Here is a 26,958-nt window from a genome sequence, read left to right on the forward strand (position 1 = left end):
TTTTATATTATATTTATATCTTTTGCATACAACGTTTATATTTTAGTTAATAAAAATAAATTTTTGCTGCTTATTTTTGTCTTCGTAATCATTTTCTTGAACAATAATAATCTTGTTTCTCATTTGTCTTCTCCTGTATTGTTCTAAATTTCTCTGCAGACATTTAGGGCTACAAAACAGCTGTTTGTTTTTGTCTCAGCACATATTGCTCATTGATTATTGCCAGAGGATGGGAAAGAAATAGAGAATAATGTGTTCCCACCCTGAGTTAGTGTTTATGTCTTTTTTATTCTTCTCTTTTTTCTACTCTCCATGTTTTAGGAGCGCATGCAGAAGTATAGTCACATTTATGACCTGTCCAGGTCACAGCAATCTAAGGTACACCATCTGGCCATCACAATGGCCATGGATGGACAGCCTCTTGAACAAATTGAGCAGCTGCTCTCGGTCGCCGTGGGAATGAGCAACCTGTCGCCGAAGAGCATAGTACAGGATGCAGTAGAGCGAATCATAACTGCTCTTAGGTACTATGAGCTACAGTTCTGCCTGTTTCTCTTTGCCAATGTCTTTTTCTTAATATCACCCTCATTTTTACTCTGTGTTTTATGCTCTAGCTCGTTTCCTGTGATGATTTCTCCTTCCCTTTCTCTCTTTGTCTCTCTCTCTCTCTGTCTGTCTTCACAGCCTTTCTGTCTATTAACCTATGTCAGGCTGGATGTGTTTTTGCTTGATTGAGTTAAACACAGCTTTGGCCTCTGCCCCGGCATTTGCTCTCTTTTTTTTACATTTCACTTTGTCTCTTTTTCTTATCTTTCATCTGCTTTTAGGAGGTCAAAACCTTCCCCTGCTGGCTGGCTCCTAAAACACTGTGTTCTTAATAATAATAGAAATTCTGAACTCCAGGAAAGTTTTCGATTGAAAGGAATAGCTCACCCAAAAATTCTGTCATTATACACTCATACACCTCAAATTCCAACTCATTCCAAATCTGTATGCTGTTATTTTTTCCATGGAGCACAAATGTAGATTTCTTGAATAATCATCACACAGCAACTGTAAAGTTCCAAAAAGACAAAGAAGCATTTTAAAAGTAGGGAAGCACCTATCTGATACCTGGATTGGTATTGGTTCTGTTACCAATGTGTTATTAATGGTCATTGCTGTCATGCACAATATGACATAACAAAACCATAAAAGCTCCATCAAAGTAGTCCATATAACTTGTTCATTTGATTTAAAGTCTCTTGAAGACACACAATTGTTCTGTAAATCATGAAAAAGCTGTTTTATAAATACATATATAGTTTTCATGTGCTGCGTATTACAAAAGGCATGAGCACTGCTCTGTCACACACTCACAGCATGCATAGGGCTCATGGTGTGCAATATCTAGGCACTCCACACAAACCCCATCTCAGATGTAGATGCTTGATAGATCGATTCGCTAGTAACATGCGTTGAGAATGGACACAGTGTATAGTAATTATTATTACTATTAATATCCTGGGTTGTGTATTTAGAGGTTTGTGTTTCTTTAGACAAAAAACAATTCTCCAATACAGTTCCACACAATGAGGTATAGATGATTTTTTTCTTTACCTTTTTCTCCCCAATTTAGAATGCCCAATGCACTCTAGGTCCTTGTGGTGGTGTAGTGACTCACCTATGACTCATAAATCAGAATACATTTTTCATTGATGACTCACTGACTCAATGATCTGGTTACAACAGTTTTTGAGTGAACAGTTTGTGTAACGAAAGATTATCAGTAAATAATTACTTAAATTTCAGTCTATTTCTCTTAAAGTTGATGAATGCCTCAGAAGAATGGTGGTTTTATGGTGTCTTGTTCTTTTTTTTTTTTTTTTGCAATTAGTCGTGATTGGTATGAACTGTCCTTTTATTGAAAAAAGCTGCAAGAAGATGCATCAAAATTTTCCTTTTGTGTTCTAAAGGAAAAAGACAAAAAATACAAAACAAAAGAAAAAAAGAGGATATGGGTTTAGAATGACATGAGGGTGAATAAACAACGACAGAAGTTGCAAGATGTGCTCTAGTGTGGGTTGATCAGATGCTTAAATTCGATATGTAATCAAGGGGGATTAGTAAAGAATTAGAGAAAATGATAGTCAGAAAAATTAAGATTGTGTACACTGGGGGCCTGGGTAGCTCAGCGAGTATTGATGCTGACTACCACCCCTGGAGTCGTGAGTTTGAATCCAGGGCATGCTGAGTGACTCCAGCCAAGTCTCCTATGCAAATAAATTGGCCCGGTAGCTAGGGAGGGTAGGGTCACATGGTGTAACCTCCTTATGGTCATGATTAGGGGTTCTCACTCTCAATGGGGCACATGGCAAGTTGTGCATTCCAAACTGGGAGAAAAGGGGATAAAATAAAGAAAGAAAAAAAAGATTGATAACACTGTTAGAAACGCAAGCTTTTATGTGAACCATTCCTCCCCCTCTCTCCCATTCTCCCCGCTGGAGTGATTCACATTCTGGGTAATTGCTTAAACCCTAATACATGTCTTCTGTCTTCTGCCGCTAATTGCTGATTTGTAGAGGTGGGAAAATTAAACATTAACAATATGATATCTTGGGTATTGCTAATTGTTAAACTATTGAGGAAAGTTTATTTCATAAAACTGCATTCTTAACTCTTCTTGATTTGTTTGTGGCCTGAATTTTTAAGGAAATTTGAAACCTGCAGATGTAAAAGCTGTCAATGGTTGACATTTCTAGATTAAATTATAATAATTTAGTATCACAGTGTTCTTCAATTAAAATGAAACTTTTGGATTATGTATTATATGATTGAAGGAAATATTCAACAGGAATATTCAGGGTCCCCATGGTCAGAGAAAGCCTGGAAATATCTGAGAATTTTAAAGTTTTGTTTTCCAGGCCTGGAAAAGTCATGGAAAGTAATAATATCTCATAAGTCATTGAAATGTCTGTAATGAATGCATTTTTACCAGTTTATCTCTGCTCTAAAATATTTAAAGGCCTAGATATTGCTCTTGGGTTGAGTAAAACTTGCTTGCAAGCCATTTTGCTGTCTGATTAGTCAGTGAATCAGAATCACATACAAGGAATTTGACGTGGTGGCAGAAGCTTCCAGTGCACAAACAATACAATAACAAGAATAAAAATAAGTGAATATTTTTCAGGACAATATTCACGACAATATTGGAATTGTTCCTTTGAGTAAGTTATTTTCAATTAAGTAGTAGAAAACGGTTTATGGTCAGAATCAAAGTCATTTTAAAAAATATGTATCCAGTCATCACAAATGCCTTGATTTGGTCAAAAAGAGTGGGAATCCAGAATATTGCTTAAATGCATTTGAAATGTGGGTGGCAGTTGCACTTATAAGGGCCACCAGAGTTCCAATCTGCCTTGTGTCATTTCCCAGACTTTATTGGGTCTTACATGTTTGGTTAGGTGATTGGTCATTGGAAAAAAAAAATATATCCAAAGCAAGGTTTTAAGGGTACTTTTGCTTTACCCTTATGCATTTAGTGGACACTTCCATCCAAAACAACTTAAAATTTAACATTCATCATATTGTACAGTATATGCTTTCCCAGGGAATCAAATCTGTAACCTTGCCATTGCTTGTGCTATGCTGTACCAGTTGAGCTTCTGAAGCATTATGTTCTCCATGTTACAGGAGTATTGCCGGATCTTTGATTTGGAGCTAAAGGAGCACTGCAGTAATATTGATGATGCCAAAATTCAAGAAATTGCTTTATTGGTTTAACTAGCTAAACTATAAATGCAATATAGGGTAATGTCCTTGAACTACCTTATAGTACCATGCTTATGTCTATGGTGATCAAATAGTACCATAATGTACATCAATGTATCATTCTGTTGATGCTATCACCGTACCACAATGCAACCACAGTCATTTTTGTAAGTGTCATTCAAAAAGATATGTGTACATGCATAAGTCATTTTAGTGCATGTGTCTATTTGTTCAACATTCTAGACTGTGAAAAAGACTTTTAAGTCTTTTCAAATGATTCTTCAGCAGAAACATTTAATGTTGAAGACTATCTAAATCGTTTGTGCAACAGACAGGTATGATAACGCAAATTTTACCATTGAAGAGAGGTGTGCTATTACTTTTATAACCGATTGGACTTGAGAACAATAAAACTATCAAAAAGCTCCTAGATTACATTGAATTTTCCTCAACTCCGGGAGTTTTTTGTCTAATGAAATGTCTTTGAAAGATATGTTTCAAAGTGTCATCAGTGGAATGATCAAAAACACTTTAAACAACTTTACAACCCATTGAAGTGTCTGCACTTCTATCCCTATTGCATCATTGTCATTCCCATCAAAAATCAAAGATAGCGCTGTTGTGAATAAGGTCTATATCAAAACATTTGGGAATATCAAAAATACTTGGGAATGGGCTCTTTTGAGCTAGAAAGCAACCAGCCAGAACATACTAGATATACCTAGAAACCTTGAGAACACCTTAGCAATCACATAGCAATGCCCTTGCTACCACCCACCAGTGTTGCATAAGTACCCAAATGTCATACTCATGTAAAAGTAAAAATACCTTCATGTAAATTGATAGAGAAAAAATACTTTTAATTCTTAAAAGTATTAAAGTAACTGATATTATATTGTCTTAAATATAAAAAGTACAAGTAAAACGCATACATTACAGTAAATTATATCCATGGCAACTCATTTCAGAATGTTCATAATGTTTTAGCCAAAATGCCTCAAATTAATTAATTTACAGTGGTGGCAAAAAGTTTGAAATTATGTACAGATTTTGCTCTTATGAGAAAAAAGTGGCATTCAACTGGTCCTAATGTATAGTTAGGACATTAAAAACTTGAAAAATTACTAATACAATTAAAAAATAAATAAATATGATATGTACAAAATATTTATCTTTGAACATATTTTTTTTTACAGCCATTATGATAAAAACAGCTATTTGTCATTTTTGTGTTGGGGCCAGTGAAAATTTCAGAACATATTAAACAACTTCAAAGAGTTATAATAAAAAAAAATCCTCAATGTGCAGCAATGACAGCTTTGCAGATCCTTGGCATTATATCTGTCAGATTGTCTAGATGCTCGGGTGACATTTCACCACACGTCCTGTAGCACTTGCCATAGATGTGGTCATAGATGTGGCTGACTTGTCGGGCACTTCTCACACACCTTACAGTCTAGCTGATCCCACAAAAGCTCAATGGGGTTAAGATCCATAACACTCTTTTCCAGTTATCTGTTGTCCAATGTCTGTGATTCTTTGCCCACTCTAACCTTTTCATTTTGGTTTTATGTTTCAAAAGTGGCTTATTCGTTGCTATTTTTCCATTACCCCCGAGTCTTCTCTTTACTGTTGCACATGAAACTGGTGTTGAGTGGGTAGAATTCAATAAAGCTGTCAGCTGAGGACATGTGAGGTGTCTATTTCTCAAACTAGAGACTCTGATGTACTAATCTTCTTGTTTAGTTGTACATCTGGCCTCCCACATCTCTTTCTGCCAGTTTTCCTTTGTCTTTGAAAACTGTAGTGTACACCTTTGTATGCAATCTTTGGTTTTCAGTTTCAAACATTATATAGCCTTCTTTCCTCAAAACAATGATTGACTGACGAGTTTCTATAGAAAACAGTTTCTTTTTTTGCCATTTTTGACCTAATATTGACCTTAAGACATGCCAGTCTATTGCATACTGTGGCAACTCAAAAAACAAACACAAAGACATTGTTGAGCTTCATTCACTTTCAACTGTGTTTGATTTAATGGCAAGTTATTTTCTAGGATCAAATTAGCAATTTAGCATGATTACTCAAGGATAAGGTGCAGGAGTGATGGCTGCTGGAAATGGGGCCTCTCTAGATTTGATCAAAAAGGACTTTTTCAAATAGTGATGGAGCTGTTTTTTACATTAGTAATGTCCTATAATGACTATACTTTGTGATCAGTTGAATGCTGCTTTGGTGAATTAAAGTGCCAGTTTCCTTCCGAAACTGCAACATCTGTACATTATTCCAAATTTTTGGCTGCCAGTGTATACCCAAAACACTTACATAAACAGTCTTTTCTGTTTACATTACTCTGTGGAGACACACGTTGTCTGGCACACGCTCACCTTGTGATTTTGATTCAGATTTTCTGATTCACAAACAAATCATTCAGACTGTCTTTGAATCATATTGACTGATTCAAAAGAATCAAATTGACCAAAAGATTTGACTTAAGTGTTTGATTTGCAAATTGGATGCCACTATCACAGAGCTGCATGGAGTTTACATTTGCAGCTGTGTTATTTTTTACGGTTTTCAGTCACAGAAATAATAAAAGAATCTGGAGAAATATATTGGAGTAAAATATAATTTTTTCTCTTTCAAAATGTTGTGAAATAAATGTGAAAGCCAACAGAAATATTTATACTTGAATAAAAATGTACTTAAAAGGAAAGTTCACCAAAAAATTTAAATTATCTTATCTTTTACTCATACTCATGCCATCCCAGATGTGTGACTTTCTTCTGCTGAACAAAAACGAAGATAGTTAGAAAAATGTCTCAGCCTTCTAGGTCCATACAATGCAAGTGAATGGTGGCCAGAACTTTGAAAGTCCAAAAAACATGTAAAGGCTACATAAAAGTCTCCCTTTTTACCATTAATCTCCACTTTCTCTTTCACATTATTATTCTTTTGTTTTTGGCAATTTTTTTTTTTGGCATATCGCTACCTACTGGGCAGAAAAGAGAATTTATAGTAAAAAATTACTTACATTTTAATCTGTTTCTCACCCACACATATCATATAGCTTATGAATATATACATTTAACAATTTAAGTCTTATGGATAAATTTTATGCTGCTTTTGTTTTCTTTTTGAACCTTCAAAATTCTGGCCAACATATACTTTTATTGTGTGGACTGACAGAGCTGAGATAGTCTTCTAAAAAGCTTAATTTGTGTCCAGCAGAAGAAAAAGGTTATACACATCTAGGATGGCATGAGGGTGAGTAAATTATGAGAACATTTTCATTTTTGGGTGAACTACCCCTTTTAGTAGCTTTTTATTTTTGTTTACTATGTTGCTATACACCTCTGCCACCCACAACTCCCTACCACCATGGTGGGGAGTTTTGCATTGTCAAACAACACTCAGATTTTCCTCAGAAAATCTAGGGCTGTATGTGGAATATTTTAGGTCACGGTGTAAAATCATTGTGACGTTGGAAGATTTAATTAATGTTGGATTTTAAAGTAAAGTCTTTAAACTTATTACCAGAGTACAAAAAGGAATGTCAAACTAATTATTTTGAATTTAAATCTGCATGAACATTTTAATGATGATGTAGCAATAAAATGGACTACAGTGCAGATTACAACAAGGGCAAAGCAGAAAAAATGTGTCCCAACCAGCGCTCTGCTAATTAAGTGCTACAGCAGTGGCTGCAACAGAGAAAATAAATCACTGGGGTTCTTTGTACAGCATCTACACAGACTGTGATTTGATACAGTCGGGGAGATAGCTGAAGTAAATAATAGTATGTATTATACAGAGGATTTTGAAACTTGAATGTTTTGGAAGCTGCACAAGGAAAACTGTCATCCCTACTGAAACATTGCTCATGTTGTATTGACTTGCAATATCTTCAAACCAAACAGAGAAGGAGAGGCGTAACATACTTTGAACATTGCTGAAGCAAACAACAAAACAAAGCTTTAGGTGATATCATGGAGAATGGCAAAGACCCCCCCCCCCCCACCACCACCACCACACACACACACAAAATAACTTATTCTAGCACCAAAAACGTTAGACACTTCAGCTTTAAAGTAAAGCACCACCCTTACCATTGTATTGAAAAGATGGACTGATGTATTCAGTTAAACATCTTTTGTGTTCCGAATAAGAAAGTCACACTGTTTCAGAACAACATGAGGGTGAGTAAATAATTAATTTTGGATGAACTATTCCTTTAACAGAAACATAATTAAGTGGCACAACCTCATGCATAGAAGCATAAAAGAAACACAAATTTAATTGAGGGAGACAGGCAAGTCCAGAATAGAAGGGAGGAAGGAGCCCTGCAGCTAGAGATTTTCAGAAGGACGTTAAGATAGCTCACTGTGAAAATCCTTTCATTTGGTGTACACATACACACACACGCATGAACACTCTCTCTCTCTCTCTCGCTCTCTCTCGCTCTCTCTCGTTCACACACACACTAAGTTTGGAGCCTCAAGACATTGAACCAAAACTCAAGTTTTGTTCGTGAATGTGTGTGTGTTTTTGTTTTCAGTGGTGACAAGGACGCTTTGAAAGATTATGCAGAACCCTTGAAGATACGGGAAGGAATTGTAGAAGCAGTGCACACTAATGTGCAGAGCGGGTGAGTGTGTCCTTTGTTGCATTGTCCCCTTTTACCATTACTGATGCCGAATGCCGCCCGTTTGACCTCCGGTATGTCATGTAAAAAGTCATATGGCCATATGGTACTGTTTAGTGGGCATTATAATACCATACCACTGCTATAATTAAAGGCATAGTTCACCTAAAAAATACAATTCTGTTATTATTTACTCTAAGCCGTTTATTTTTTCTTCACAATAAGAGCATTTGTGCAGAATCTTTACCAAGTGACTCATTAACAAACCATTAAAGTAGTCCGTACAACTTAATCCATACTATTTTACAAGATTTTGCCCCAGGTATTAGGTGTTTTTTTTTTGCAATATGGTAAAAGACACCAATTTACAATACATTAAAAAAATGCATAGCATGCGTGCTACACATGGCTACTTTACAGCTGATTCTAATGGGGCGAAATGTTTTAAACAGTATTCGGGTAAATACTGTACTGAGTAAAACACTTAAAACGCTTTTTTTTTTTTTTTTTTTTTTTTTAAACGTTAAAAACAAATTGTTACTATTATTGTATTAAATTATACAGGTACTGTAATATGGACTTTGTGAACATGGGTAGTTGACATGTCCAGCAGTGTGGTATGCAAAACTCAATATAAAACTATTTTGAACAGCATTTTGCTAATTGTTTTATCATTTTTATGCACAAGCTTTTATGACCTCATATTAATTGAGGGACTATGGCATATTTATTCTTTTGATAAATTGTCACACTGCAGGGGCATTTACAAAAATGGTGAAAAGGTTTCTGATTTGTGTAAAACTAAAACTAAATGGAGACCTTTTAAACAGCCTAAAATGTACACTTTCCCTTATACATTCATATATATTTTAACCTAAAATCTTGATGTTGGTGATATAAAGTCCATGGACACATTATGGATCATCTAGCCAAACAGTATACCAAAATATTCAGTGGTACCTTTAATGTTTCCATACATTTACTGATTTTATGTGATTTTAAGGCTGTTTTACATTCATGTTTTAGCAGGAATTTGGTGACATCTGAGGACATGCTGGCATGGCTGCGATCTTTTTGTGGAGACGACACTAAACCGGTACGACCCAGAATTGATGTGCTGCAGATTCTAGAACATTCTTTCAGCCTCAGCGATCAGGACATCCACCTACTACTGTTCTTCAGGAGTCAGGCAATTCTGAAAGCCTGCTGGCCAAACAGAGAGGTAAAAAACACGCATGTACCCACACTGGCAGAAAACACGATTTACATTTTACACATAAACATTTTTATGTTCCCACGTCTCTGGCTCTATTATTCTGAAATCTGGCTTATTTCCTCTGTTTGGCACTGGGTGAATGTAATCTCATTTTACTGTGCAACCCTTTGTGAGTTAGTATGTGCTTATATGAATTGCTTAACTAGTCTCTCGCTTGCATTTCATGTCTTTGTCTTTGGGTGTGAAGGAGTGAGTTGTAGTTCATCCAGGGATTACTGGCTTGCTTGGCCATGCTCTTTGTCCTCACCTCTTGTTGCTTTGGGGATGAGAGTGTGTCATTCTGCCATGTTCTGTGTTGTTGTTTTTTGTGTGTTTATTTGTCTGTACTGTGTTTTCCAGAGCAGCTTGCAGAGAAAAATGTATATATTGAATAACTATTAATCTTTTTCTGCCTAATTCTGTCAATGTTTTTTCTCTGGAGAATGACCTCCTTGGCTAACAAAAGAGAAACATAACATTAATTAATTGAATTATAATGTTTAGTGCAACTCCATAGTCCCAATAGTGGGCTTGTGTTTGTACATTTTCCAAAATTCTATTTAAATGATTAAAACAGGTTGATTTTAAAGAACAGATGGGGCTCAGTTTGTGTAGCAAACAGTTTAATTGCTAAATGGATAGCTGGATGAGTGGATGGACGGATGAAAGGATATGTTGTCATAGTTAAATTGGTATAATTGTTTTGCATAATTTCTCCTATTACATTTATAGGTAAGCCATTCGTAGATAAAAGCATCCCAACCAATCCGACTTAGCAACATTTGCTTGACCAATGGCGTGAGTTTGGGACAATTCAATCTTGGTAACACTTTACAAAAAAATGTCATTTGTTAAAGTTATTTAAATCATTTGTTAACATGAACTAACAATAAACGGTGCTTGTACAAAGGGCTGGGCGATATATCAAATATTCACAATATAATCACGGTGATGTTGCTGATGATAAAAAATTAAGCAATATTGTAAATATTGCAGCGATTTTAATGTTCTTTTTATTTGGCCATTAGGTTTCATAAAGAGTGGATCAGTAGACTCATTTCACAATCTTTCAGGGCCACACAATCAATAAAAATAACATCCCTACTTTTACAGCATTTATTCATCTTGTTTAATGTTAATTGCAACATATACTTATTTATTTTTATAATAAAACATATACACTCACTGAGCACTATATTAGAAACACTATAGTCCTAATAAAGTGCCAGACGTGGTTGTCTGCTGTTGTAGCCCATCTACCACAGGTTTTGACATGTTGTGCACTCTGTGATGCTATTCTGCTCACTACAATTGTACAGAGAGTCATCGGAGTTACCATAGCCTTTCTGTCAGCTTGAACCAGTCTGGCCATTCTCTGTTGACCTCTCTCATCAACAAGGCATTTCCATCTGCAGAACTGCTGTTCACTGGATGTTTTGTTTTTGTTTTTGGCACCATTCTAAATTCTAGTAAATTCTAGAGTATGTTGTGCGTGAAAATCCCAGGAGATCAGCAGTTACAGAAATACTCAAACTAGCCCATCTGGCACCAACAATCATGCCACGGTCAATCACTGAGGTCATTTTTATTTTATTTTTATCATTCTGATGGTTGATGTGAACATTAACTGAAGCTCCTGACCTGTATCTACATGGTTTTATGCTTTGCACTGCTGCCACACAATTGGCTGATAAGATAATTGCATAAATAAGTTGGTGTACAGGTGTTCCTAATTGTTCAGTGATTGTATATTAACAGTAGTAAATGCATTATCGACTAACATGAGCTAGCAATTAATTATTGCATTTTTATATATTAACATAACAAACATAACCAAATAGAAACTTAAAGTGTTACCGCTATCTTTTCTATGACCAATAACAGAGTGTTTAGGAAACCTGTTTTTAAACCATCTATATTTTTGCAATTATGTTTGGTGGTGCTAGTATCACAGAAAATGTACACTTCAATTTTAAGAATTGTAAAAAGTTTATTAGTTGGAGTTTTCTGACATCAAGGGAAGACTGTTCTTCTCAAACCTCTGCTTACACAATGCACACTAGAAAAAAATATGCCGCTGATTTATTTTCTGTCAGTTCACATAATGTATTCTTTTACTGAACTTGAATCATGCAAATGAGTATTTATATATGCCGACACCATCAGATGTTTGATTTCACTTTAAGAGGATTAATCAGCCAATTGTTTAATAGAATTCTTGAGTGCAATCTTCAGTCTTTTGGGGGTTTAAAAAAAAAACTTAAGATTGCTGTCAGTAGTTCCAGTTTGCCACAAGCTGTTGGTTCGCATTATTCAGTGGTAAACAACAGCCTATGAAACTGTTTATGTGTTGAGGGTAATTGAGAGCAAACTGTGGAATGTGCTTATTTATAGCAAGTCACTGATGGATTTGAATAGCTTAGAGCATGCAGAACATTTGGGATGAAGTCTAACCTTCTAATTCCAAAGATTATCAGGTTATTTTTCCTAAAAATTGCCTCAGTTGTGGCTAGCACTATTGCTTGCTTAGAAACGTGAATCGCATGATTATATCTGTACACTGTGTCCACAATGTTGGCAATTGCTTTTATCCTTCAAATGAATTATGTTGTTTGTCTTTATTGACAAAGAATGGGAAATGAAGGGAGCTGTATTGTGAAGTCATGCCCTAAAGGAGGAATAATAATTAAAATTGACAGATTGAGGGAGAAAATGGGGATTGGCGTGAAGTCCTCAAACGGATGGTCACATCCTCAGATGCTTAAATCCTGATTGGGAGCACTGAGCCAGGGCCTGTTTGCTCCACACAGTGTGCATCAGGCCACGGAATACTGGCGCAGTGTTTCTGCCTGCGGAGATTCAGGAACTGGTTTATATCATGAGCTACAGAGTCTAATTATTGACTGATAGCCCTAGGTGAGTTTGTGTGTCTTTATTTATGTCTGTACCTGTTATTTGTGTGTGTGCCTGTTCATGCCCATAGGAGTGTGTGTGTGTGTTAATATAACACTTCTACCCCCTGTTTCCTAAACTAATCAACTTCTATCTCACATGCTGGCCCATTCTGGAAGCCACTGCCATAGCAACCACAACTTCACTGCTGCCAAGGAAGAGCTGTGTTTCAAGTCTCAGATCTGTTTGTTTTGTTGCATCTTTTGCTGAGCTATATATTTGCTGTTGTTGTTTCATTCTACTCTGTTGTTGTGTTGTTTATCTCCCCAAATTCTGAGGTACTGTTGTTGAGGTTAATCAAACCTGAATAGGGGCTGACATTTCAAATCTACAAAGAGGAAACATGTCTGCTCTCCTAAAAAGTGGAAGAACCACATATGAGCAATGGAAAATGCAGGACTGATTATTGCGGAAATTACTTTGATCAAAGATACACTCACTGAGCACTATATTAGGAACACTATTGACCTAATAAAGTGCCCGACGTGGTCTTCTACTGTTGTAGTTCTGAGATGCTATTCTGCTCTCTACAAATGAACAGAGTGGTTATCTGAGTTACTGTAGCCCATCTGAACCAATTCTCGGTTAACCTCTCTCATCAACAAGGCATTTCCGTCTGCAGAACTGCCACTCACTGGAGGTTTTTAGTTTTGGCAACATTTTGAGTAAACTATAGAGACTGCTGTGTGTGAAAATCCCAGGAGATCAGCAGTAACAGAAATACTCAAACCAGCCCATCTGGCACCAACAATCATGCCACGATCAGAATCACTGAGAATACATTTTCCCCATTCTGATGGTTGATTTGTTCATTAACTTAGGCTGGGTCAGGACCCATATCTGCATGGTTTTATGCCTTGCACTGCTGCCACATGATTTGCTGATTAATCACATGATTAAGTAGGTATACAGATGTTCCTAATAGTATATAGTGAGAGAGAGGTTGAATTGTACTTTAGTTTCTATCACCAATAGCGCAATGTGTATGGTCAGTTTATAGTCCTAAAAAAAAAAAAAAGGTCCTTCATGATTGCTGCATGTCAGACCTTACAATATGATCTGTGGGTAAAAGCCATGGCACACAGTGGGACATTATGTCAGACTTTATGATACACATCATACCCAAGACTTTTTTCCCAATTTCCCTGATTAACAGTGCTGACTGGGTGTTTCATCACATCTTGTCAGTGTAAGAGCCAAGGAGGAAGCCAAGATTCAATGGGAAGGCAGTTAATCGGTCGTCAGTGAACAAGTCACACTAAGCAATCAAAGACTGATGATTTTGCTGTATGGCAAGAGAAATAATTTTTGTTGCACGATATTTGTCTCAGACAGCAAATTGTAGCCAAAATCATACAGTGTTAACCACGCTTTAGTTGCTAATGAGTTGTACATAAAGACTGCAATGTTTATCCTTTCAATTAAATGTTAATCGTCAAGCATGAAATCTAGCATACATACTAGACAAATGACAAGTAATTAATGGGACACTGACATGCAATTTAATGTATGAATGTGTGTAATTAATGTTGTAGAACAAAACACAGAAGTCTCTTCAAGTATTGTTAACATCAGATCTTATTTTACTCATAAAGCAAAAACCGCTGTTCTAAAAACCCATTAGAAATTCCCAAGGGAAACCATGACGAATTAGCCTTCCAAGGGTTGGCCTACAAATTGACGTCATGAGCAGAACAGCTAAATACGATAAATCTCTCTCAATTATATTAATCAGGTTGGAATGCTGATGGTTTAAAATGTCTAAAATCACACAAATACTTACACTTAGCAGAAATCTTCGTAGCTGGAGAGAATTTCTTTAGAACAGTGTGTTCTTACTGCCATGTTGTGGTTGCACTTTTTCCCCACTCATCACAAATTGCCTTGACAGGGACCTCAAATGCTAATTCTTCTGTCTGCACTCAAAACAGGTCTCCACTATTATGCATATGATCGTTGGAGAATATTCTACTGAAGTGCTAGATATTGAATAGACAAACGTGTAATGCTAATAATGCGTAATATCTGTGTGGACCCATTTGTACCACTCAGTAATCATTTGAGAAATTGTTAAATCACAATAAACAATTGTTGATTATGTGGTCAATTATAAATGTCTAAACATAGATAAATACATTAAAAAGACCCAGTTTTATAATTAAAAGAGTAATTTAAATATATTGTTAGTACAATTGTACAATATTCAGTATAGTAATTGATAACATTTGACAAAATGGAAAGCAGTTATTTATATATGATATTCCAAAATTGGTTGATTTGGTTGTTGCAGTTTTATTTGTTTGTTAGTTTTTCTATTATCAATTGTCCTATCTGCTGTCAATCAAATTTTACATAACTGTCATTGGTCAAAGTTGTCCATCATTTAAATTAATTGTTTGCCCAAAAATAAAAGATTCTGTCATTATTTATTTTCACACCATCATGTTGCTCCAAACCCTTGACTTTCTGTGTACTGCGGATAACAAAAGGAGATATTTTTAATATTCACAAAGTGAATAGTGACTCCAGTCAGTTCACGTGTCATATTGATTCGTTTTACTGCGGTTTTATGGTATTATTTTTCCTGTTTTGACCTTGACAGCCCAGAGGCACATTCCACATTACCTTTGCCTTTAAAACAGCACCAATTCTCCGAGGCACACCTGGACACAGTTTTTCTTGGTTATTGGCAGAAAGGATGTTCCAAGATTCTTGGAGAATTTGCCACAGTTCTTCTGTCTATTTAGGATGTCTTAATTGCTTCTGTAGCTTTATGTAATCTCAGACTGACACAATGTTCAGTGGGGGGCTTTGTGAGGGCCATGACATCTGTTGCAGGGCTCCCTGTTCTTTTCTATTTGCAAAAGCAATGTTTGTGAGTCTAACATTTGTATTTCCTATTGACACACTAAAGCTGAAGATATAAATAATAATCTTAAGATAAATGTTTTTGTGAAATATCTTATGTGACTAAGACTTTTGCACAATCCTGTATATACTGGTTGCCAAAGGTTGTGAATAATGTACAGATTTTGCTCTTATGGAAAGTAATTGGTACTTTCATTCACCAAAGTGGCATTCAACTGATCACAATGTATAATCAGGACATTGATAACGTGAAAAATTACTATTACAGTTTAAAAAAAAGATAAATCAGAACTTCTTAAACTACTTCAAAGAGTTATAATCAAAAAATCATCCACGTGCAGCAATGACTTTCTTGTCGGATACTTCTCACGCAACTTATAGTCAAGCTGATCCCACAAAAGCTCAATGGGTTTAAGATCCATACAACACTTTTCCAATTATCTCTTGTCCAATGTCTTTGTTTGTTGCCCACTCTAACCTTTTCTTTTTGTTTTTCCATTTCAAAAGTGTTTTTTCTTTGCATTTCTTCCCATAAGGCCTACACCCCTGAGTCTTCTCTTTACTGTTGCACATGAAACTGGTATTGAGCAGGTAGAATTCAATAAAGCTGTCAGCTGAGGACATGTGAGGTGTCTATTTCTCAAACTAGAGTCTCTGATGTACTAATCTTCTTGTTTAGTTGTACATCTGGCCTCCCACATCTCTTTCTGTCCTTGTTAGAGCCAGTTGTCCTTTGTCTTTAAAGACTGTAGTGTACACCTTTGTATGACATTTTCGGTTTACAATTTCAAGCATCGTATAGCCTTCTTTCCTCAAACAGTGATTGACTGATGAGTTTGTAGAGAATGCGGTTTCTTTTCTTTCTTTTTTTGCCATTTTTGACCTAATATTGACCTAAAGACATGCCAGTCTATTGCATACTGTGGCAACTCAAAAACAAACACAAAGACAATTTAATGAACCAAGTAGATCTCAGCTGTGTTTGATATAATGGCAAGTGATTTTCTAGTACAAAGTTAGCAATTTAGCATGATTACTCAAGGATAAGGTGCAGGAAATGGGGCCTGTCTAGATTTGATCAAAAAGGACTTTTTCAAATAGTGATGGTGCTGATTTTTTACATCAGTAAAGTCCTATAGTGTTGGGCGATGTCCCCTAAATTGGCAGTTGACGATGTTGACTGTAAAACATCGCGATGGACAATGATATCGTCGGTGGGGTGGGGTGGGGCGGGGGGATTATATAATTTCATATAATTTTCAAAAATTATATGAAAAATTATAATTTTGTTATTTTACTAACCCAACTAATGACTCGTCGGCGCTTTATCAGTAGGTTGCACGACACGTGAAGCATTTTTTTTTTTAGCTTTCACTTAAGAAGAGTTGTGCACTTTTTATTTTAATATATCTCTTTACATAAATACTATTTTCCACTTAAAAACTATAATTTCGTTATTTTACTCACTGATGAGCAAAAGGTCGAGGCAGAAATGACCATGTACCTGCAGGAAATGGCCACTGATGGGGAAGAGGACCCGCTGACTTGGTGGAAAACGAACGACAAAAGGTTTCCGTTGATGGCAAGATTAGCACGGAAATATCTGTGCATATGTGCTACCAGTACTCCATCAGAGCGGGTCTTCAGCACAGCGGGTAGTGTAGTTACTCCAATCCGCAGCTTATTAAAACCAGATAAAGTGAATATGTTGGTATTTCTGGCCAGAAACATCGAAATTTAAACATGGTCTATGGTGAAAGATATTAGACTTCTTTACGCATTTTTCGCCATCCGTTGCGGAGCTATTCGATTTTGCATATTATTTTTTAAACATTCATTTGTGTAGTTCATATGACCACTTTACAATATTTCAATAATATAATTTAGTTTGTAGCCTGTGCTGAAGTTAATTGTGCTGCTAATTATAAGTGAAATGTTAATGCCGAGTCTGAGTGTTGTTCCCGTTTTCTTGTTCTTTATTTGTTGTTCTTCTATGTTTTAATAAATGTGTGTTATTCATATTCACCTTGTTTCTTTCATTTGATTTGACATTATGGATTTATGGCCAAGGAAATTTTTCTTTAAAAGTATTAACCAGACAAAAGTTATTTGACGTTCGCTGGTCTGGGTTTATCTTAAACTGCCGCTTCAGTGTATACAAGAGCTATGTGACAATGAGCAAGATTTTCTGAGATACTACAACTACTAATAATTAATTAATAAAGGCTATTTTCTTGTAGCCTACAACATAAAATATTGTAATCTAAATGTACAGTGTAAGACATGTAAAAAAAAGACAAGAAGCTAACAATGTCAAGATCAATATTTGTGTAGCCTGCCTGACACGGTATTTTCACAGACTAACACGTCACGTCTCTGGCATATACTACAGTATTTAAAATAGCATATATGCATTAGTTATATTCTCAATTTAATTTACAGAGCAATCCCTGTAAAGTTTTTAGGTTAACTATAGAAGAGACTAGGATTAGTGAGTCACACTAGCAAGACTCGCAAAAGGGGGTGTGGCATCACGATGGTGGCTCTACATCGTGATGTTGGTCAGCCATCACGATGGACGATGATATCATCCATCGGCACAACCCTAATGTCCTATAATGACTATACTTTGTGATCAGGTGAATGCTACTTTGGTGAATTAAAGTGCCAATTTCCTTCCGAAACAGCAACATCTGTACTTTTGGCCCTCAGTATATGTATATGTGTAGATAGATAGATATGCATATAATATATACACTTGAAGTCAGACATTTTCATACACTTAGGTTGAAGTCATTAAAACTCATTTTTTACCACTCAACAGATTTCATATTAGCACACTATAGATTTGGCAAGTCGTTTAGGACATCTGCTTTGTGCGTTACACAAGTAATTTTTACAACAATTGTTTACAGACAGATTGTTTCAATTTTAATAGACTATATCACAATTCCAATGGGTCAGAAGTTTACATACACTAAGTTAACTGTGCCTTTAAGCAGCTTTTTATTTCAGCAGGTAATTTGCCAATTCGCTTCTGATAGGCTAATTTGAGTCAATTGGAGATGTACTTGTGGATGTATTTTAAGGTATTCAAACTCTGTGCCTCATCATGGGAAAATCAAAAGAAATCTGCCAAAACCTTTTAAATTTTGGACCTCCACAATCTGGTTCATCCTTGGGAGCAATTTCCAAACACCTGAAGGCACCACATTCATCTGTACAAACAATAGTACGCAAGTATAAACACCATGGGACCACGCAGCCATCATACCGCTCAGGAAGGAGATGCATTCTGTCTACTAGAGATTAACGTAGTTTGGTGCAAAAAGTGCAAATCAATCCCACAACAACAACAAAGGACCTTGTGAAGATGCTGGAGAAAACAGGTAGACAAGTATCTATATCCACAGTAAAATTAGTCCTATATCGACATAACCTGAATGAATGCTCAGCAAGGAAGAAGCCACTGCTCCAAAACTACCATTAAAAAGCCAGACTACTGTTTGAAAGTTCACATGGGTACAAAGATCTTTTTGGAGAAAGTTTTGTTTGTCCATAATGACCATCGTTATGTTTGGAGGAAAAAGGGTGAGGCTTGCAAGCCGAAGAACACCATCACAACTGTGAAGCATGGGGGTGGCAGCATCATGTTGTGGGGGTGCTTTGCTGCAGGAGGTACTGGTGCACTTCACAAAATAGATGACATCATGAGGAAGGAAAATTATCTGGATATATTGAAGCAGCATCTCAAGACATCAGCCAGGAAGTTAAAGCTCAGTCGCAAAAGGGTCTTCCAAATGGACAATGACCGCAAACATACCTCCAAAGTTGTGGCAAAATGGCTTAAGGACAACAAAGTCAAGGTACTGGAGTGGCCACCTCAAAGACCTCAATCCGACAGAAAATTTGTGGGCAGTACTGAAAAACCATGTGCGAGCAAGGAGGCCTACAAACCTGACTCAGTTACAACAGTTCTGTCTGGAGGAATGGGCCAAGATTCCAGCAACTTATTGTGAGAAGCTTGTGGAAGGCTACCCATAAAGTTTGACACAAGTTAAACAATATAAAGATGATGCTACCAAATACTAACAAAGGATATGTAAACTTCTGATCCACTGGGAATGTGATGAAAGAAAGAAATAATACTATCTACTATTATTCTGACATTTAATATACAGGGAATGTTTTTTGTGATTACTTGTCAGGAGTACGTGAAAATCCCAGGATATAAGCAGTTACAGAAACACTCAAACCAGCCCATCTGTTACCAACAATCACGCCATGGTCCAAATCACTGAGATCACGTTTTTTTCCCCATTCTGAAGCTCCTGAACCATATCTTCATGATTTTATGAACTGCACTGCTGCCACACAATTGGCTGAGTAGATAATCGCATGGATGATTGTTGGTGCCAGACGGGCTGGTTTGAGTATTTCTGTAATTGCTGATCTCCTGGGATTCTCACGCACAACAGTCTCTAGAATTTACTCAGAATGGTTTCAAAAACAAAAAGCATCCAGTGAGCACCAGTTCTGCAGATGGAAATGCCTTGTTGATGAGAGAGGCCAACAGAGAATGACATGACTGGTTTGAACTGACTAAGTCCACGGTAACTCAGATAACCAATCTGTAAAATATTAGGCAGGTGATTTTAATGTTGTGGCTAATCAGTGTAAAAGCTGTGTGAAGACTTTTACTTTGGTGTTCCTAGGGAAAAAAAGAGAGTCAAATGAGTTTGGAGGGACTTAACAGTGAGTAAATAATGATAGAATTAAAATTTTTGGTTAAACATTTCCATTAAGTTCTTGCTCTGTGGTGATGACGTTAGTGGATCAATGTGTGTAAGTCAGCTTGTTTTAGACAAGTCAACTCATCAATGTCGGCAGGACAAATTATCTTGCCAATGTATATGATCTCACTCAAAAGTTCATCATCAGAAATGTGTTGATTATATAGATAATTTGCTAATGAATACTATTCCTATGTCATCTCTGCACTCTTAGAGGAAAAGGTTCCATTGCTCGCTTCATTAGGCCCTTTCCCACTTGCAGTACTAAAGCCCATTTTAAGTACTTTCACCCAGGACTTTTTTTCATCGCTTTCACACCTAAGGAACTATAGTTCCTCTGAGTAGTTTTTGGGGGATTTTTTGCTCCTACTCTGGAGTAGGTACTTGGTGGCATATAGGGAGGTGCTGCAGCCTGTGATTGGTCAAAATCCTATGATGCACAAAGCATTGAGAAAGGAGAGTCCACTGCTGCCATTGTAAACAACAAGCTGCTAGCATGCTACTCAGAGGATTGAGCTAATTTTAAAAGTCCCTAAACAGAAATAATATAAAACCAACAAAGTATAAAAGAGGAAGTCGTATCACTTGTGCTGCTAGTGCTTGTGTGGGAATGTGGTAAGTGTGTGTGTGTAGTTGTGTGTTAGTGTAAGTCGCCAATGTGGTGTGTGTGTGTGTGTGTGTGTGTGTGTGTGTGTGTGTGTGTGTGTGTATGTGTGAGCATGTATTTATCACTTTGTGGGGACCAAATGTCCCCATAAGGATAGTAAAACCCGAAATTTTTGACCTTGTGGGGACATTTTGTCGGTCCCCATGAGGAAAACAGCTTATAAATCATACTAAATTATGTTTTTTGAAAATTTAAAAATGCAGAAAGTTTTCTGTGAGGGTTAGGTTTAGGGGTTGGGTTAGGTTTAGGGGATAGAATATAAAGTTTGTACAGTATAAAAACCATTATGTCTATGGAAAGTCCCCATAAAACATGGAAACACAACATGTGTGTGTGTGTGTGTGTGTGTGTGTGTGTGTGTGTGTGTGTGTGTGTGTGTGTGTGTGTGTGTGTGTGTGTGTGTGTGTGTGTGTGTGTTTTAATCACATCTGTACTGTTTGTAATGTGTGACTATACCCAAAATAAAGTGATTTCTGGATTACTACTTTTAATTTTTCCTGGGATGACAGATATAAATAATCAGAGTTTTATCGAGAATGGGTAATTTAACTCAATTATACATTAGTTTGTCATGAAATCTAGTTTACATGAGGGAAGTATTGTGTGGCAACTTGTATTAGGATGTATTTTTTACGTCAATGAGTGAGTTTTTCATTACAGTAATTTATGTTAAAATCCTTTATTGTATAAGATTGTGTTGTTAAATAGGCTTATAGTGCTTTCAACATATTGCTTATGAGCATATAGTGCTTATGCTCATGCTGCCTGGTAGTCTGACCGCCCGTCTCATTTCTCACTGCAGCTGTAGCACACACAACTCTCGTGCTCAGTTTAAACTGTAACATGAAGACAAGACTGCATCCTAAATGGTACTTTGAGCCAGGTGAAAAGGTTCTATATAGAACTTTTAAGGGGTTCTTTAATTGCAACCGGTAAAAAAAAAAAAAAAAAAATCGTTTTTAATTGTATTTTTATTTTTTTTATTACCAGAAGAAAATATAATGGAAATGCAAATTGAATAGTTCATATACTATAATACTAAGAAAATGAAATAACCATATAAAAGACATTTAAGTATCATTAAAGCATTTTTAATAGTTTTTATTTACAAAATAACACAAGCAATAATTAACACAATTCATAATGCAATAGTTATGATAATTGACTTAATAAATCCACAGGTGTGTAATAATAAGCTAAAAGTTAATTAGTAGTGGATTATTTATTGGATATAAAATAAATAATAAACATTAACTCCTTTAATATTAATTGTAAATAAAAATATTAACCATAAGATTAATTTACAAGGTAAAATAAATCAAAACAAATGACCTATGAAAAGCTGTTAAACAATTTTAACACTGTGGCATATACAGAATCGTTTTGTTGCCACTGGTTTGACAAACTGAATGAGGTTTAACAACTTAAACAAAACTTCACTTCAGCCATATTCATGTCATCAGTTTGATGATGACTCTCTTAGGGTTCTGGACACCATTATGAAAGATCAGGTTTAGGATGGATGTGCTGATCCCTGTATGTGAAACATTTAATATGCCTGCTGTCGGTATGCAGAGTAATTAAAAACAAAGAAATTGGTATCTCTCTAAATTTCTTAAAACCTACATGAATAGGAGTGTTGTGTTTTATGAAGATGGTCAAACTAGTAATGCTGCAATCCAGAGCCACTGCAAACAGAAATGAACCATTATTTAGTATCATAAAAACCTTGATGCAATGCAAAATAATGAGAAATAAAAGAAAAATATGTACCTTTTATGACATTATATTATTGTTTTGAAGTCAAATGTCCCATTTGACTTCCACTTGTCATAGCTCTGATGATGTTGATGTCAAGAACTTCAGAAGTTCTCTTTGAGTTAGGTGAGGGTCTTTGCTAAAACCCATGTTAAATTATTATGGTATCTTCAATAAAATAAAAAACATAATTATCATATTTTTTGTACAAAACAACAAACACCAAATACAAGTTGAGAAATGTAAACATTTCCATCATTTTCTCTCTTTGAATTTGGACATTTGACATATTCATATTCAACCGGGAAGCTAATCTTTTAGAATTGGAACTGTTTTCACAGCAGAGACCTCAAAACTCTGTGCCTCTGCAGCTGCTGGCACACCTCCAGCTAAGAAAAGATCCACTTCTAAAGGTAGTCATTTGGCAGAGCATCTTGTCAAAATAGGTTGCTGGCCATTCCTCAGATATGGTGGAGATGATGCGACTCCTGCAGTCCCTTCAATCAGCAGGCTTGGTCTCTATAGCTACTATGGGCTCCAATGAGGATGCTCAATCACGTTTATCAAACGTAGAGGATACTGCCTCTCCTTATCCTCCGCAGAGCTCCCAACATGTCCACGTGTGCTTCTGATACCTAATTTCAGCAGCACCTTGGCTCTGAATCTGCTGGGTTTGAGGATCTGCAGAACGTGCCAGCTGGATCCAACTTGGGTGGCTCTGGAGGATCATGCCACTCTTCAGGGACTGTTCCACCTCCGTTGGATGACACATTGACAGTGCTTCAGATAGCAGTGGCTCGTCTCGTACTTGATGAGCGCCCTGCAGTCCTGATCCGTCAAATGTGTACTTTTGCAAGTATATACCTACAGATACTTTTATTATGCTTACATGTAAAGACTTTTTTCTATGCGCCCTGAAAGGATCAAGGATGGCCAAGAGGCAATCCAAAACTGCATGTACCTTAACTTCTATGGCTGAGGTGGAGTCCATTGGGGTGCAAAATGTGCCATAAGTTGAACAGCCAGTCGCCGCCTTTGTGGTGTCTCCTGATGAAGCATTGCGATGGAGCATCTGGTGCCGTAGTGCCCATTGAGGTCGCACAGATTCTTATCTCAAGACAGAAACAAGTCTGTGTCCTATATCACTCACGCCAAAAACACCATCTGCCAACTGATCCTTGTGGCCACTAGCTCTTTAGAGTCTGTTGAAGTGGACCCCTCTGTTCCACAGTTCTTGCAGACAGCTTTGCTGACCATGAGTCACATGACACGAAAACTGTGCTCTCTCACTGCAATGCTTCTAACAGCTTGCTGGCAGGTTTGGCTCACTTAGGCTAGATTACCACAGTACTTCAAAAAGACCTTGTGGGGCCTACCCATTGTTCCCGGAGATCTTTTTGGTCACCGTCATGTGCTTGTGCCTTCAGACAATACTTCAACTGTTTAAAACCTGAATCATCAAGCGAGCACGAAGTTAAGGAGCATATTAAGGCTCACTCACATCATTCTCACCTGTTCGCTGCCCCGCTTGATATCATTGAGGGCTGTCCACCTGCCAAGGGTAGTCAATCAGCACCTTGGTTATACCAGAAGCACCCTGTTTTTTCTCTGAGCAAGTCTGTGAAGCATCTTCCCAATAGTGGAATCGGGGAAAAAGCATACAGGAGACAATCTGGCCAGCTCTGCAATGGTGGATCTTGTCCCAACGGACTGGATGTCTTCTTCTGGACAAACCACAGTGGGCAGTGGATTGTGCCCTCCGTATTTGGCACCCAGAATCGGCCCATCTGCAGTTATGTGTTTGGCTTTTTGGACAACTCCCTTCTAACAGACTGTGAGCCCTCAGTTATTCATACTGTTCTCAGTGCGAGGGTTACTTCTACACGACTGCTTTATGCCTATCGCTGGAAGTGTTTTTTTCTTGGTTTGAGAGTCATGATCTTGACCCTGTGCATTGCAGTTACAGCAATTTTGAGTTTCATACAAGGTCTTTTGGCGATTGATGGGGAATATTCCACCCAAAAGGTCTATGTGGTAGCCATTTCGATGCACCACTCACCCATTGGGAGCTCATCTCTGGGTTCTCACAGTTTTATTGGCAGATTCCTTAAGGGTGCAAGACATCTTAATCCTGCTCGCACTCCCCATTCCCCATTGTGGGACTTATCTTTGCTGTTGGAATCTCTTTGTCTACCTCCCTGTGAACCACTGGAAAATGCAGACCTTAAGTGGAAGTCTTTGAAAGTGGCCTTCCTCCTGGCCGTTGCTTCCATAAAGAGGGTTAGTGAGCTTCATGCCTTGTCATGAGTCAGTCCTGCATGAGATGTAAACCTGAAGGCACTGGTGTTACCCTCTGGCCCAACCCGACCTTCCTTCCTAAGGTGCTCCTGCACCATTTCATTAATCAGTCCATAGAGCTGTGTTCTTTTCAACCAACAGTGCTTTAGTCCAATGATGATGGACGTTTTCTTTCCTTTTGCCCAGTGCAGGAGACTAGAGACTACTGCACAGTGGAGACAATCTGATCAGTTGTTTGTCTGTTTTGGGGACCTTAAAAAAGGTGTCCCTCTATTCAAAGAGAGGGTTTCACGGTGGGTTGTGCTAGTTATCACCATGTCATACAAGAAGGCTCAACGACACTTACCTGAGAGAGTTACTTGCCATGGAGGTTATCACCATGGCATACAAGAAGGCTCAACTACCCTTGCCTGAGTCAGTTACTTGCCACTCCACCAGGGCGGTCTCTTCTTTAATAGCTGCCTTCAGGGTTGTTTCCCTCATTGATATCTGTGCTGCAGACACCTGGTTCTCACCATGCACTTTCAGAAGATTCTACAACGTCAATGTTGCCTCATCTCATGATGTGGTCTTGGCTGTTCTCCGGTGATAGCCCCTGCTGTCTGGTGACTCAATTCCTCATGACTTTGTTGGTATTGATCATTCATTACTGTAACAACGTCTCTGGCTGTAGGAGGAATGTATCTGATTGCTGGTTATGTATGTAACAGTGGTTCTGTAAATTCCGGATGACTACCAGTGTTCCTGGTCAATCAGAATGTGCAACAACAATCTGAGGCTGGGTGCCAAGCTGCAGTGGCTTATATTCCCTCACTATGTGACTTTGTTGGTATACTTTTTTTTTTCAACCTATCTGGCTGGCGCTGCGATCATCCTTAACAGCAATAAACCTGTCATCTAAAAGAAAGGGCTTTGGATCTGATCATCTGTCATTTAATCAATCCCAAAGCTGTAGAAGTAAATTGTAAATGTTTTGTTTTTCTGCAGTAGTAAATTAAAATGCAAAAGTAATGCTGTGTTGTGTTCAAAATTGTATTAGCAAAACTTTCAATATTTATGCACACAAATACATACTTTCAACATGCATTTCCTTTTTGGCATTAAGGGTTCTTTGGAACTGAGTAAAGTACACTAGGTTTCTATATAGAACCTCAAACAACCTTTTTTACTAAGAGTGTACAACATTGCTATAAAAACACACACACCCTATCTCCTACCCTTTGGCATTGCAATGATTTTTGTTCAGATCCCCATCTGAACAAAAATGAACATCTGATGGCACACAGACATGGATTTTTGTGTACTAGATTTGGCCATCTGTCTTTGCCTAAATGCAACAAAATGTCATGGAATTTTTGAGTGCAGGCTCTTTCTCAAGAATTGAGAATCTTTATTTGGAAGCTGTCTGTGTCCCATTGTCCCTTGTTTACTTCAACACTGAAGAAGTTCTTGATGTAATTACTCGAAATTAGGGCTGCACGATTTGGGGGAAATTTCATATTGCGATTATTGAGTTTAATATTGCGATATGCGATTGCGATATAATAAACAAATGGTATCATGAGTCAACTTGCTTGGTTATCAAGGAAAATGCAGAAATAGATTTCTGATAATGCTGAAATGTGTATTTTTCAACTCAAACATACAAACTAGCAACAACAGCAACTATAAATGCACAGTTCAAATTAAAATATTTTTACAAAATTAAACAATATCTTTGCATTACTGCAAACTTGTTATTTTCTCAATATTACACCTAAATATAATAGAACAATAAATAAGAGCATTCACATTTTCACAAAATTTTACATGAGATTGTAACATGTACTTTGTATAAACTCTTTTGAAAAGGAAACATTTTATTGTTTTTGTAATTTTAGTGTGATTTTTCACATAAGATTGATCTTATCATGATGATCTCATCAATGATGCTACACTTTGCGAGCTGCAGACAGCGGGGGTGAGAGACGAG

General features: G+C 37.0%; 1 protein-coding gene across 1 annotated transcript in view; it reads left to right on the forward strand.

Annotated features, from left to right (window-relative positions):
- Nucleotides 1–26,958, forward strand: part of LOC127622474 (NBAS subunit of NRZ tethering complex-like) — a 281,526-nt gene that overhangs the window by 191,623 nt on the left and 62,945 nt on the right. Inside the window, 3 exon segments of the mRNA XM_052096575.1 lie at nucleotides 322–524; nucleotides 8,309–8,398; nucleotides 9,422–9,617. Of these exon segments, the coding sequence (XP_051952535.1) occupies nucleotides 322–524; nucleotides 8,309–8,398; nucleotides 9,422–9,617 (489 nt within the window).

Source organism: Xyrauchen texanus, chromosome 28 (assembly GCF_025860055.1).
Source record: "Xyrauchen texanus isolate HMW12.3.18 chromosome 28, RBS_HiC_50CHRs, whole genome shotgun sequence".
Classification (NCBI taxonomy): Eukaryota; Metazoa; Chordata; class Actinopteri; order Cypriniformes; family Catostomidae; genus Xyrauchen; species Xyrauchen texanus.